This window comes from Tenebrio molitor, chromosome 2, assembly GCF_963966145.1.
Source record: "Tenebrio molitor chromosome 2, icTenMoli1.1, whole genome shotgun sequence".
Classification (NCBI taxonomy): domain Eukaryota; kingdom Metazoa; phylum Arthropoda; class Insecta; order Coleoptera; family Tenebrionidae; genus Tenebrio; species Tenebrio molitor.
Window position 1 is genome coordinate 2,948,461 of NC_091047.1, and position 13,223 is coordinate 2,961,683.

At 44.4% G+C, this 13,223-nt stretch overlaps 3 protein-coding genes across 3 annotated transcripts; 2 read left to right on the forward strand and 1 right to left on the reverse strand.

Moving 5' to 3' along the window:
- Window positions 1–171: 171 nt before the first annotated feature.
- LOC138124304 (XK-related protein 7-like) lies at window positions 172–2,403 on the forward strand. Its single transcript, XM_069039310.1, has 2 exons — window positions 172–419; window positions 476–2,403. Exon 2 carries the CDS (start codon window positions 499–501, stop codon window positions 2,236–2,238), a length of 1,740 nt encoding a protein of 579 aa, XP_068895411.1. The 5' UTR covers window positions 172–419; window positions 476–498; the 3' UTR covers window positions 2,239–2,403.
- Window positions 2,404–2,986: 583 nt separating this feature from the next.
- Atac2 (Ada2a-containing complex component 2) lies at window positions 2,987–5,445 on the forward strand. The gene is made up of 9 exons (XM_069039315.1): window positions 2,987–3,295; window positions 3,344–3,481; window positions 3,536–3,687; window positions 3,739–3,926; window positions 4,279–4,346; window positions 4,394–4,587; window positions 4,635–4,928; window positions 4,984–5,165; window positions 5,215–5,445. The coding sequence occupies exons 1-9, from the start codon at window positions 3,072–3,074 to the stop codon at window positions 5,386–5,388; spliced, it is 1,614 nt and encodes a 537-aa protein (XP_068895416.1). The 5' UTR covers window positions 2,987–3,071; the 3' UTR covers window positions 5,389–5,445.
- Window positions 4,701–7,307, reverse strand: MrgBP (MRG/MORF4L binding protein). The gene is made up of 2 exons (XM_069039389.1): window positions 6,120–7,307; window positions 4,701–6,071 (listed from the first exon to the last, which is right to left on the reverse strand). Exons 1-2 carry the CDS (start codon window positions 6,190–6,192, stop codon window positions 5,491–5,493), a joined length of 654 nt encoding a protein of 217 aa, XP_068895490.1. The 5' UTR covers window positions 6,193–7,307; the 3' UTR covers window positions 4,701–5,490.
- Window positions 7,308–13,223: the final 5,916 nt, after the last annotated feature.

Below are 13,223 nucleotides of genomic sequence, written 5' to 3' on the forward strand. Positions count from 1 at the left end.
CTTCTTTGTTTTATTTCGTGTGTGGGTCTCGTTACAATAAAAACTAGGACCGTTTACGTCAGTTTAGGTTTTGTACTGGATGATGCATGTTTTTCTGGATATTTGGCGATAAATTTAGCTGAGAAAAAAAGTTGGTGGTCAAATGTGGCCGTGACCTTAACCGCCTCCACATTCCTTTCCGCAAAACGATTTGCGCCACTGTGTCCTTTTAAATAAATTGTCAAATGTTGTATATTCGGGCAGAAGTGGGTGTTAAATTCAGTGTAAGTTCTCGCGAATTGAGTGAAGTTCCGCCTAAAATACTATGAGGACTTGGAATTCGGCCGTTTGAGATAGGACAGCAGGTGTTAAAAGATCGTCCCAAGAATGAAAGGAGGTTAGGAATGCGGGCAATCGCCCAAACAAATACAGCAGATCAAGTATGTAACGTGAATAATTTCGTCGAAAATCTCGTGAGCCCCCATTTCCCTTGCAGCATGTGATGATTCGTCCAGAGTCATGGCAGAATTCTTGCCATTATGCGACCTCCTCTTCAATGTAGTCTCCCTAGCTGCATACTTCTGTGATTTAGTCTTCGACATCCTGATGGTTTACGCGTTGTACGAGCGCGGTCTGAAATTGTTGTTCGCCCAATGTCTGGGGGCCATCGTCCTGACGACCCTCGTCACCCAAGTCCTGTCCCTGCACTGGTACTTGTCCAAAAAACCGTCCGGCTGGCCCAGGATCATGGTCATCATCCTGCATGTGATGCAGTTGGGGGTGTTGTGGCGCTACGGCCGACTTCTGGTACCTGTTCATTTATCTAGTGTAAAGCGCGAAGTCCGAGATTTGTGTATATTACGATTGGTACACGGTTTTTTACAAGCGGCCCCCATGCTGCTGCTCCAGCTGAGCCTGTTACCGGGAACCACGCACGGCCCCCCCTCGAACCTGGTGACCGTCTCGGCCGCCCTTTCGCTCTTCTCCGTCTGCTGGGCGTTGGCCTCGTTCAGCAAACATGTACAAAGCGTCGACAGATTGGTGCTGACTTGGCTGGGGGTGGTGTCGCAGTTGTTGTGGAGAGCGGGGACCGTCACCGCCAGAGCGCTCGCCCTCTCCGCGTACGCTGCGAGCTACCACTCGTGGATTTTTCTGGTGTTGGCCCTGCATTGGGCCTGCATGTTCCTCTGGTTGTTGTCCCCGCGGAGCCCCTTTCACGGCCAGAGGGGCAGCAAGCTGGGGGTGTGCGCCCTCATGGCCGCCATCTACATCCTCGCGTACGTCAACCTCCAGGAGAAGCCGCACGGCCGCACCATGACGATATTCTACGTGGTGATGCTCTTAGAGAACTGCCTCCTGGTGGGGGCCTGGCTGGCGGCGGTCTGGCAAGTCCGTCCGCTCCACTGGGAACTGGTCCCCGTCCTCGCCTTAGTCCTGTTCGCCGCCGGCATCCTCTTCATGCTTCTCTACTACAAGTTCTTCCACGTGAGGCGGCTCTTGGAGAAACCGGCGGCTCCACCTGGTGTGTTCAACTGCCGCTTCAGCAGCCCCTCCGCCGCGGCCCTGTACCGCAAGAAGAAGAAACCGACGAGTTTCGTCCCGCCCCCGGGTCTGGGGACTGTAGCAGTGCCATTTTGGAGGCGGCCGTTGCCGTCGTCGAGCGAGAACGAAGGCAGCAGCGTCGGCTCCCGAGTCAACATCCACCAGAAGTTGCAAGAGAAGAAGCAGAAGCAGCTGGCGGAATTGAAGATAATCGAAGAGGAGATCAAACAAGGCAAGTTGGTGGGGCCCGAGGGGGCCGACCTGGACGACCGCCAGCCCATTCCGCGGGCCAAACGCCACGTCGAGCCCCACCTGTTGAGTCTCGCCTCGTTGAACAACCTGGCCAGCTACGGAGTCAATCTGAACAGGCGGCCGCCCCCGAGGGCCCCCCGCAGTCGCACGCCAGAGTTGCTGTTGGCGCCGAGGTATCTGTACTGCGACTGCATAGTGCCGCCGGAACCGGAGGCCGTGGAGCTGCCAGGGCCGCACGCTCCGTCGGATTTGGAGAGTCAAGTGTCGCTTCCCAGGTCGTACACGTTGCCCAGAGAGTTTAAGTATTACAGGAGGCAGAGGGCTGGCAGGCCCATACAGACTGTCGCGTCGACGAATAGTAGTGACGGTGATGTGGACTCGGCCGATGACGAGTCGGACTGCAATCCGCCTCCGGCCATCGTGAGGCATCTCAGGAGGCCGTTCAGGCACGAGACCAAGCTGTAAATTTGAAGCTTGTTTTTGTATATTTTCCCCCTTTTTTGTAAGAATTTACATGAACTTTTATATCCACTTTTACAAATTTTTTACGTAAGGTTTTGTATTAAATTATATTTTTATATTGTAATATTTATTATTGTACATCATTATACAATAAAATTTTATAATACACTCATTTTTTTATTCGAAACTCCCACAACGTTCAAACGGCTATTTTGACAAAACAACACGATTCGTTTTTATTCGATTTCGTAATGCCTGAGACGGTTAAATCGAAATTAAAATATTCCACCGTATTGTGGGAATAATAAATAAATTGGGTCAACGAGCTTCCCTGCGCTGTTTCCCAACCAGAAAATGTCAAATATTTCTCCCACCATGCAATCGGATGCCATACCAAGGTCACATGACTAACATGCCACTGCCTACTCTGATCGGCATTCTGCGACCTGACCCGAGCCGACCCGGAATCCACCCGGAGCGGACCAAAAAGACAACGGACCCTGACCTTCCAAAAAAGACAACGGGCCCGGACTTTCCAAAAATTGGTTCCGGGTGGGCTCCAGGTGGATTCCGGATCAGCTCCCGGTGGGCTCCGGGTCGGTTCCGGGTGGGCTCAGAGTCGACTCAGGGAGGGCTATGGGGCTACTCCGGGTGTGTGATTGCGTTCAAATTTTTTGCGCGGTCATTTAGTTTGCCACCCCACTACGAGGATCGCTGCATTTTGCGTTGCCAATGTTGCCATGAATGCCATGATTGCCATGTTGCCAAGTTAACGTTTAAAGGTGTTCTGTAGGGTTATGTTATCGTGAAAACCGAATTAATTTATTTGCCCCGGAATGACTACCACTGAGCCCAAATTCTGTAAATATTGCGCGAGCAAGTTAGAAGACTGTCTGGACGAGGGTCTTACGTGCAGTTCTTGTTCCGAAAATGTTCATCTGCGATGCCTCAAGAACGGTTCGGTTCCGGGGGGCCTCCAAGGCGACATTTTCTTCGTGTTCACGTGCCGAGAGTGCTCCGCGTCGGGGAACGAATCCTTCGTCAGGGAAAAGATGTCTTGGTAAGCCAGTTCCGATAGAAAAGTGCACATTTTCAACAAATCGTCTAGGTTAAAAGTGTTAGTTTTGGTGCTGTACCACTTGCAATCGCGAAGCCCGGGCTTGGGCCGCAAGGGCTACTTTCATTGGCGCAACCACGTGGCGTCCCTCATCGACAAAAACTGGGAAAGCCTCTTTCTCAAGGACTTGTGAGCATGTAGACACTTGGTTGGGTGATTGGCCACTAATCTTGAGTTTTTCAGTAAGAAAAAAAAGAAATGGGTGGGCACCGTCGCTGGGACGTTGTCGCACTTTAGCACTTACTTTTTCAAGTCGGGCACGTCAGTTGTGAACGAGCCAGCTTGGTGGGCCCTCACTTACCCAAAACTCACCCCCAATGTCATTTCAAATATATGTAAACAGCCATAATTTGAAAATTGAGCGATATTTCACTAAAACCTTGCAGATTCGGCGTTTACCAATGAGAAACAGAAAGTGAAAATTTTGAAAATGTCCATTTCTGACGCTGAATTGTTTACGCAGATTTTGCACAAACACGTGAAGAACGAAGATTTGTTGACTCCTCTGTTCAGCGTGGAATCTTGTAACGTGTCAGAGTCGTCGGACAGGGCCCCCGATGAAGAACCAAAAAAGGTAGACTTCCCCCGAAAAAACAGCACAGCTAGGTATCTGGGCAGAATATTTTCACCAGTGGCGGGCGGCGCAAAATCACAGCTGTGGGGGTGAATTTAAAAAAGTACTAAATGACCAAAGGTTCTTTGTTTCATTTTTGTTACCCCACAATTACATACGTAATGAAATGTTTTTTTTTAACTATATGAAAAACAGTACACACTGTCACTGTGTCGATTCACGCACTTCAACTACAAAATCAAGTGATCCGACGGGTTTTAGTTGTCTGCGTATTTTTTTCCTGTGCTGTTCTTTCTTTGGGACCAGACCACAATCAACAGTCAAATTGTTTGAAACGATTTAATATTTTCAGGTGGTTAAACAGTTTACAGTAAATAAAAGGAAGAGTCTGTTGCCGACGTTCGAGAGCACTTCTAGGAAGTGAGTTGGGTTTTTTTGACGGGCCACATCCAAAACTCAAATTTTAGGCTTTTGAAACTGAACAAAAACTCAACAGTATTTTCTAACTTGGGTGATGAACTGACTGCGTCTTATCTAAAACAAAATGAGACCATTTCCGGTGAGGTGGAGAGTGGCGTTAAAAATAAGCCCCAGAGTGAGCAGAGCAAAGAGACTGTCAAGTTGCTGGATCCGTTGTGTCACTATAATACTTCCTTAAGTAGTAAGTTGTGTTGGGATGCGATGCGGTGTGGTCAGTTGTGTTTGTAGGCGCTTCCAAACAAAGAGGGAACCAGTTGAAGGTCAGGCTGATGGGAGGTATTAGAAAAGAACTGATTTTGTCACCTTACAGTAGTATTTATTTGAAACCATACATCAGAAGAGATACAGAAACTTATCCGGCATGGTTGCGCCTAATGGCGGAAGTACAGATGAAAGCGAACGAAAAGAACACAGGATACGTTTTGCCGCCTAGGGCGCCTATAGACTACACATACGTACAGCCCGAGCACATACCCGCCATCAACAGCTTATGCAACAATTTTTTCTGGTCCGGGATCGACCGTAATTTGTTTTTAAACCCTACTCCTAACATCTTTCTCAACGCTATTATTTTTAGTGACTGAATGTCTGCAATATCCCGACTTTAGTTGCGTAGTTCTGTACAAAAAACTCATAGTCGGGTTCGCATTCCTAGTTCCTAACGTCAAGTACACCGAGAATTACGTCTCTTTCATATTTACGAGGCCTGGATGGAGGAATGTCGGCATCGGGAAATTTATGTTATATCACCTGATACAGGTAATTCGCACAACTATTTTTCCTAAACGTTACATAAATCTACTTTTAGACTAGCTTGGGCAAAGACATCACGCTGCACGTGTCGATCAACAACTCGGCTCTGTTTTTGTACCAGAAATTCGGGTTCAAAGTGGAAGCGGTCGTGTTATGTTTTTACGACAAGTACCTACGGAACGAGGCGGGCGAATCTAAACACGCATTTTTTTGCCGATTGGAGAGATAATCGTCGTCGAAAATAACATTTTATGATACTTAAAAAAATACAATTTATTCTAATGAGGCACTTTATAATATTTGTACAGTAGCGTGTATTTTTCACCCAAATCTAAATTCGCCGCCTTTTCGCTACAGGTGGCGTGACCGTCACGGGACTAGATTTACCGCTGGACCCCGAGTCGTCAGGTTTCAAACTACCCCTAGTGGGCCTCTTTGCAGGTTTAGGTGTGTCATCATTTTTGCTTTTTGTTTTGTTCTCGTCTTTGGGCGCATTACTATTACTCTTACCTTTGGTCTTAATCTTGTCTGACTCTTTTTTGAATTCTTTTTTAATACTTCCCAGCGTTTTTTCTTTGCTGTCTTTACTGTCGCGCCTTTGCACGTCTTTATTGCTCCGGACCCCCGTTTTGTCGTCTTTTTTCGGCTCCTTCAGCGACTTGGGCGTCTCCCGCCCCTTCTGCACCGTTTTTTTGTCGTCCTCCTTTCTCATGAGGAGCGTCCCGAATTCCGATTCGGGCAGGGCAAAATCGCGCTCCGAGTTGGGAAAGGGAATTGACTCGCTCTCGTCTAGCGCCTCGAGATTATACATCGTCTCTAGGTGCGCCCACACTTTGGCCGAATTGATCTCTTTCTGGCAGTTCTCCGCAAACTTATCGCAAATAAACGCCATTTGGAAGTATTTATTGACGCCTGCAAAGCGCTTGTAGTTTTTTGAGGTTAGGTTCGAGACGTACGTACCCACGGGCTTGTGGCCCACCATCGCGTCCAGGAGCTGGCCCTCGTTCACCACGGTCCATTCGATGTCCTCCATTTCTCGAAATCGTGCCGCAAAGGACACTTTACTAGTTTATTTCTACCCAAATAATAATTTCTTATTGCACGTTTGTTGTTGTACTGAGGGCGCTGGTGTCAATAATTAATATCGATCGTGTGCAGCGCCATTTACAAATCTGCCGACCCGCCCCGAAAAAGTCAAAATTTCAAGCTCGTGATTAGGAATTTTAACATTTCAACATGTTGGTGGCAAGTTTGAGGTCCCTTTTGGGGTATGCTGTGTTAAATTTGAGCTTAGGCTCTAGGGCTGTTTCTTTTTTAGGCAAAATAGAAATGTGGAAGTTCTGATTGGAGTGTGTAGGGAGCGCTGCCGCTCCGCCGGCGCGTTTTTCAAATTTCCAAAATGGACGGTAACTAAAAGTGGGTAAATTTGTTGTTGAGACGAGCTGTTCGGCTCGGTCGGGATGTGGGGCATTGTTCGGCGCTCGTTGTGCGAAACAGGCGGAGTATGAATGCAAATCCTCATAGAAAAACTCGTTTTGTTGTCGATTTGTTGCACGCCTTTGCACGGTTCTATTGCTGCGAAAAAAGGCCGTTTTGCGGCGGCTAAAAAGAGTTGCAACATCATCAGACGGGAACAGTGCGTGCAGGACCGGACCGGGGGGCAGCAGGCGGGCTGGGCGTACTCCGTCCGACCCTGGCGCGGCTCCGTGCTTAGAATATTTGGAAAGTATGTGGGGCCGGTCCTAGAGGCGTTCGGTCCGAGTCCAAATAAACAAACAAGACATCCCGGAACTGAATTAGCCGCTCCGGTGAAATGGAGTCTTCGGTTCAACGTTCTCGTTGCGGTCATTGCCTGGTATCTTGTCAGCTTGCTCTTCTGCAGCACCGGTATATAATCCAGCCAACGTTGCCTTGTTCAGCCTTGCCACGTTCAGCCGTGCCTCGAGAATCGATCGAGACGGAGATAGAGAAAAAGCGGCCGAAAATCGCCCCCATTCGGGGCCCGTCGTGAGCGCCACAGGCCGAGGTTGCGCGCCTCTATTTCGTTTATTTTGCAATTATCGGGCCCGGTCCCATTCCGGGAGGATCTCCGTCTCGACCGTTCACTTCCTCGTCGGAAAGGGGTCACATGTTTGGGTGAATTACCCACGGTTTCGTACAATAAACGAGCATGACTTGTGCTTATGGGCGATTGTGACATTGTGACCCCCGGTCTATTTTTGGACCACCTCCGATTGTAATTACACGCTCGTTTGAATTGTGTGGAAATGGATGAATGTGAATTGTTTTTCGTTCTAGAATATGCGATTCTGATTTTGAAAATGTCGGTTTTTGCTTTCACCGGAAGGGACGTCGGCTTCTTCGTTTTTATCCCGTCGCTCTATCAGCGTGCGTGCTCGCTCTTGAATGGTTTTTATCGACGGGAGCAAACAACAGATGTTTGTACGGGTTAGCGAAATATTCAAATAATTTACATTACGGTAAATATTGGAGTTGCAGCCATTTTGCAGCTCCTACAGCCCACAGGTCGCCATAAAAAACTAAGTAAACTTACAGCTGTTTTGCTCCGGGGGCTCGAACAATATTATCTGCAACGCCACCGAGGTGCGTCTAGAGTTTATTGCCGAACAGACACACATTATTTCAAAGAAGAAATAAAAAATATCTATACAAAACAAAAACAACTTTATATTGTGTTTTAAATGGACGATTTGTAACCAAAAACACTTTGCTACACTTGATGACTTCTAAAATGGCCATCAAATATTGAAATTTTTTCCAGAGTAAGCGGCCAAGAAAAATATTACAGGTTTAACTGTTGTATGTTAATTGTTAGTGAAACGAAACGTGTATTGAGACATAAAACCGTCCAACATGCAATCTGCTATTACGGTACATTACAACATAAATAAAAGTTGACTTTAATTTAAAATTTATTAGGAAATTTTATTTATCGTGGAAGCGCAAATAACACAGCTCGAGTTCTGAATATACGATTTTTACAGATTTTGGTTCAAACGGTTCAAAACGGAAAATATTAAAAAATGTAAATTAAATGATTAAAATTTTCTAAAATAATTTGAGAACTAATAAATACAAAGTGTCTATAAAAGAACGTAAGTATGTACTATCGCGGCCATCCAAAAGTGAACGTTTTTTTTTAATAGTTTGATTTTTACTTTAAATCATAGGCGTCCTAAAATGTCAAAGTTTGACACTAGCGTTAAAAAAATTATTGAAAATATATTTTTTTAAATGCCACATCTCACTCCGATTCAGACAGCTAGGGCTATTGCAAAGCTAGAAGAAAATTGGTCGTTGGCATCTGTGGCGAGAGAATTACATTGCGATAAGACTTGCATCTTCAATATAAAGAAACTTTGGCAAAAAAACAGGCTTGCAAGGCCAATACGAATAGGTGTTGGAAAGATTCCTTTACTAAAGTTTACTTTCACGTTAATATGTATTAATTACTTCTCAACCTCATTTTTATTAAAAATTATTTATTACAACTTATTATTAAAATAGTAACGCCTGCTGCACGAACGCCAATGAATACAGCCTGATTTAATCTAACGAAAAATACGAAAATTTTCGCAAGCTATCGTTCACTTTTGGATGGCCGCGATTGTACATACCTATATCAAGAGTCCTGTGGATTTCGAATAAAATCTGTTTTTTTTTTAATCAATGGTCAAAGTGTTGTTAGGTTGGCAGAAAATTCGAAACAGTGAATTTTATAAATCACGTCTGAAACATTGACTTGTGAAATTGTCACCGATTGTCACATTTGACAACTTAAATTTAAATTAAACACGTGACACACTCATAAACATATGCAACATAACCTCAATAATGATCTAGGGTGAAATTGAGATAGAACTGGACCAAATGTCAATGATTTTTAATATACAGTTTGGTCTTTTTTTGTATTTTGACACTGACAATTGATTATAAAAAAAAACGGACTATATGTCTATTTGATTTTTGTCGTTTTGTAGTGGGTATATTGTGATAGATACGAAATAGAAAAACAGAGGTTATGGAACTCTATTAATGACAGGTTTTTAATAAAGACTATTGTAAGGTGAAAAGTAATTAGAATATCGAAAAACTGAAGAAAATCACAAGGAAAACAACAAAGATGTCAAAATCACAGCTGACGCTAAGATTTAATAATTTGACATTAGACTGTTGACATTTGATTGGACAGCTTCAACGGCTATTCCGGACACGGAATCTTGGCCAACATTTTTTAGACATTTCTAAAAAAATGATGTAAACCAATCATTAGTGTCACTGATAAATGACAGTTATTAAAAATCACTTTGAAGTTTTTCTTGTGACATCAAAAAAGCAGGGAAATGGCATTATCGAGTCAAAAGTTGGGTTATATTCAATAAAGGCCAGTTCACACATATTTGTCAGTTAAATGTCAGTTGTGGCCAAGATTCCGTGTCCGGAATAGTACATAGTTCGACACAATAAAATTATGGAGCCTCACAATTCCACAGGACTTTTCATATACAGTTGGTTGCCAAAAAACGGGAACTGTCAGAATAAAATTGACATATTTTTACAATTTTCCCATAGTGTGACTCCTTCTTACGAGAGATAGGTTAGAATTAACGTCAAAATTCAATGACATTTTTTAAAATATTTGATAGGTATTGTCAAGTAGACAATTAATTGACAAATGGACAAAATCAAATTTACATTAGGAAAATTTTCGTTTCCCGATTTTTTTGCAACCAACTGTACGTTCTTTTAGGGACACTTTTTACGGCGTGATCAAGAATGTCTGAATCTGTTGGTAACAGTGAAAATTTGATTACTTTTGGTACCACTGTAATCTAAACGCATTTCCGGTTGTCACCTATGACAGGCAAATTTGAAATTTACAATCAAAGGTTCATTTTTGTAATAGCAAACATAACTGACATAACCTAACTTTTTTTTAATATCGTGTCAAGTTAGAACATACGGATAGTGCCGATAACGACACAAAAAACACCAATATTTTTCAATTCTTTCATTGCCAAAAGACGCAGTCATTGTTGATCACGCTATATTATTGGAATATGTTTAGTTTACTTGTATCTTGTGCCATTGAAATGTATCTTTTTTGACATTTTGGAATTTTTTTGTTATTAAATCTGTCAAAAATAACATTTGTCTGATTTTTTTTTTGACCTAGTTTAATCTTTTAGTACCTAGATACTTCAGAAGCTATCAATTCCTCTTCATTAATTTGAAAAATATGAGTAATCCACTTCTTGAGCCACTTCCCGAAAGATTCCCTCGATCATTTTTTCCCATCGAAGATTTTTTTCCAATTTTTTCACTCCACCAAAGTAGAATCCAAAAACAGTACATTCTTGAAAACTTTATGACGCATTTAAATCTCCTGAAAAACGTCCCAACGACCACTGGGCGTGTTCAAATTGCAAATACCTCCCGAAGCACCACGTTCTGACAATGAGATATTAATTATTGTTTAATCATCTGCATTTACGACGTCCATAAACCGGACAAAGAAAGCCACAATAATCGCCATTCTCCCATCTCAGGTGACGAACCTCATCATCCATCGTAATTTTTTCGCCGCGGTGAAACTCCCATCGCGGCTCGCGTCCTCTTCCTCTACGGCCATCAATACCACGGCAGTTGTTGACTTTGGTGCAGGGTCCCGGGGCCAAATCTGTCCCACAATTCGGACATTTCTAGCTTTCCTCGCGGTTGTCGCCTCGCAAGAAGAACCCGTTCGCCAACATCGCAATTTTAACGACATTCATACCGGCCCAAACAGTAATTCTTCGGCGTTTTATCGCCGGATCCGGATAAAAAGCGCCAACGCGGAGAAAATCGAACCGGAGGAATTTACGGCGGCGCAATTACCGGAGTCTCGCCGTTTGCGTAAATTACAAGCAATTTCGGCCCTAATGGCCCTGTTATTGTCATAACCGTGTGCATAATCGCCGGCGACGCCAGACCTCTTTGAATTTTAATCGGAGCGGTGACGTCAAGTGCATCCCACACCGGATGGCGCCCTTCTTTGCGGGAAAAACTGTCAAAATCAGCGGCACGGATCGCCAACAAGCCGCATGCATAATGCAAGCCGGTGGCTTTTACGGCATCGATTAGGTAAGAGCGCGATTTAATGTCTTGTGTTAGAGTGTGTGACCTTCGAAGCTATGCAGGTACCTGCACCGCCGTCTGCAGAGGTACCAGTCGCAGGTGCGGTCGGCCGGATCGCAATTGCCTCACTGGAGTCCCACTTTGACCGGGAAATTCGACGCCTTCCAGGAATGCCGGCGGTTCTTCGGCTCCTCGGGCGGGTTCGCATGTTTTCAACTTGTGTAATATGAAAATGGAAGAGCTGGCGGCGGCCAATCGCGCGTCTTTGTGCTTAGAACCGGCCAATGGCGCGTTTTTCTTCGGCTTCTTCCACCATTCCACTTTTTCGAAGGAGTGTACCCAAGTTGAAAATTCATCCAGGTTTTAATTTATGCAATGGTACCGTTGCCAGCCGGTGCGCAAAGTTCAAACTTTGTAGCGCCGACGAGAAACAGGGACGACAGCGTTTTTACAAGCCTGCTGCCAAGTGGGACACTAACAAAAACGTTTCGACATTTTTCCAAATCGACCAGCTATTATTATGAAATGTTGCGCAAATGGCTTGAATTGGTTGATGTGTTCACAAATTAAAGGGTTTCAAAATGCCAAGATTTTAAAGAGACATAATAGTATATTAAAGAACGAGTTTTATAAGGCACGAGACCCAAATGTAGAAAACGAGCCGTAGGGGAGTTTTCTATGGGACGAGTGCGCCAATGCCCTTATAAAACGAGTTTTTTTATGTTATTTTTTAGAATTTGCACGCTTGTCTATGAAAAAACATTTCGACCATTTTAGATCTCTTGCTTTTCATTTTTTTATCACCTCGCACATTCTACGTAGCCACTTTGTAGGTTTTGGCAACAGTTTAGAACAAAAACTGCGCCTAATTTGTGAGTGTTTACAGTTCGGGAAGTGGAAACGCGACGTCACGACCACCGAACCTCGTCATTCCGGACCAAGGACCTCTGCGTACCTCGATTCAGAACTAATTAACGAAGAAGAGAACCATCACGAAACGTCATCGAAAAAGGCAACTCTAATCTCCTGTGCGGCCGCCTCCCTAAATGGGTGCGTGCACACGATGCAAATTCTCCTCCATTTGCATAAAAATCTAATCGAGACCTCCGATCGAACGCGTAACTTTCGAATCGGCGCTGCATTGTCGAATTCGGGGCCCTCGACCTCGTCTAACACTTCTTTTCTTGCCGCACTAGCTGTCCCTCTAGAGGAAATTCCTCGGTGGTACCGAGCCGACTCTCGACTGCAATAGTCGTTGTGCTGACTCACCCTGTATTGGCAGCGCCTTATAAGTCCCCCGCGCGTACACCAGGTGTTGGCAACCTCGAGTGGTACTCCCGGCGATGTGTCTTTTGTTCCGCTATTTTTTCCACTTGGTGTTAGTTTTGCATTCGTGTCTCTGTCATTTGGGACACCCATTTTCGTTCCTCCATTCATCAATCACCTGAAAATTTAATTGTTGCGAAAATCTCCGCCGGTCACGACTGCACAATTTACCAAAGTTAAAAAGCTGACGATGATGAGTGCGGCGTTTACGTGATATAATGGCGGCATTAAAACCAGAATCAATGATGGAATTTTACAGTTACAGATCTAACTCATGCAGTCGCATTACGGTTATTTTAATCTTCTTTTTCACGATATCGATTCTACCTGCATCAAAAACACTTTACCGGTTGCCATTATCGACCCAATTTATTTTTTTCGCCGCAATCATGTTTATTGTCCAAGTTGTTTGTTCGACAAAAGCAGATCCGTTTCGACTTTCTTGTCCAAAAAATCGATCGCCTAAATACTTCCATAAACGAGAATACCTACGTAATATTCCCGTTTGTGAAAGCAATTAAGCGTTTTTGCGGCCGCAGAATGTGTGAGTCATGTCTGAGCTAACGCCGCACGAATTTGACGTTCCGAATGTGACTTTGA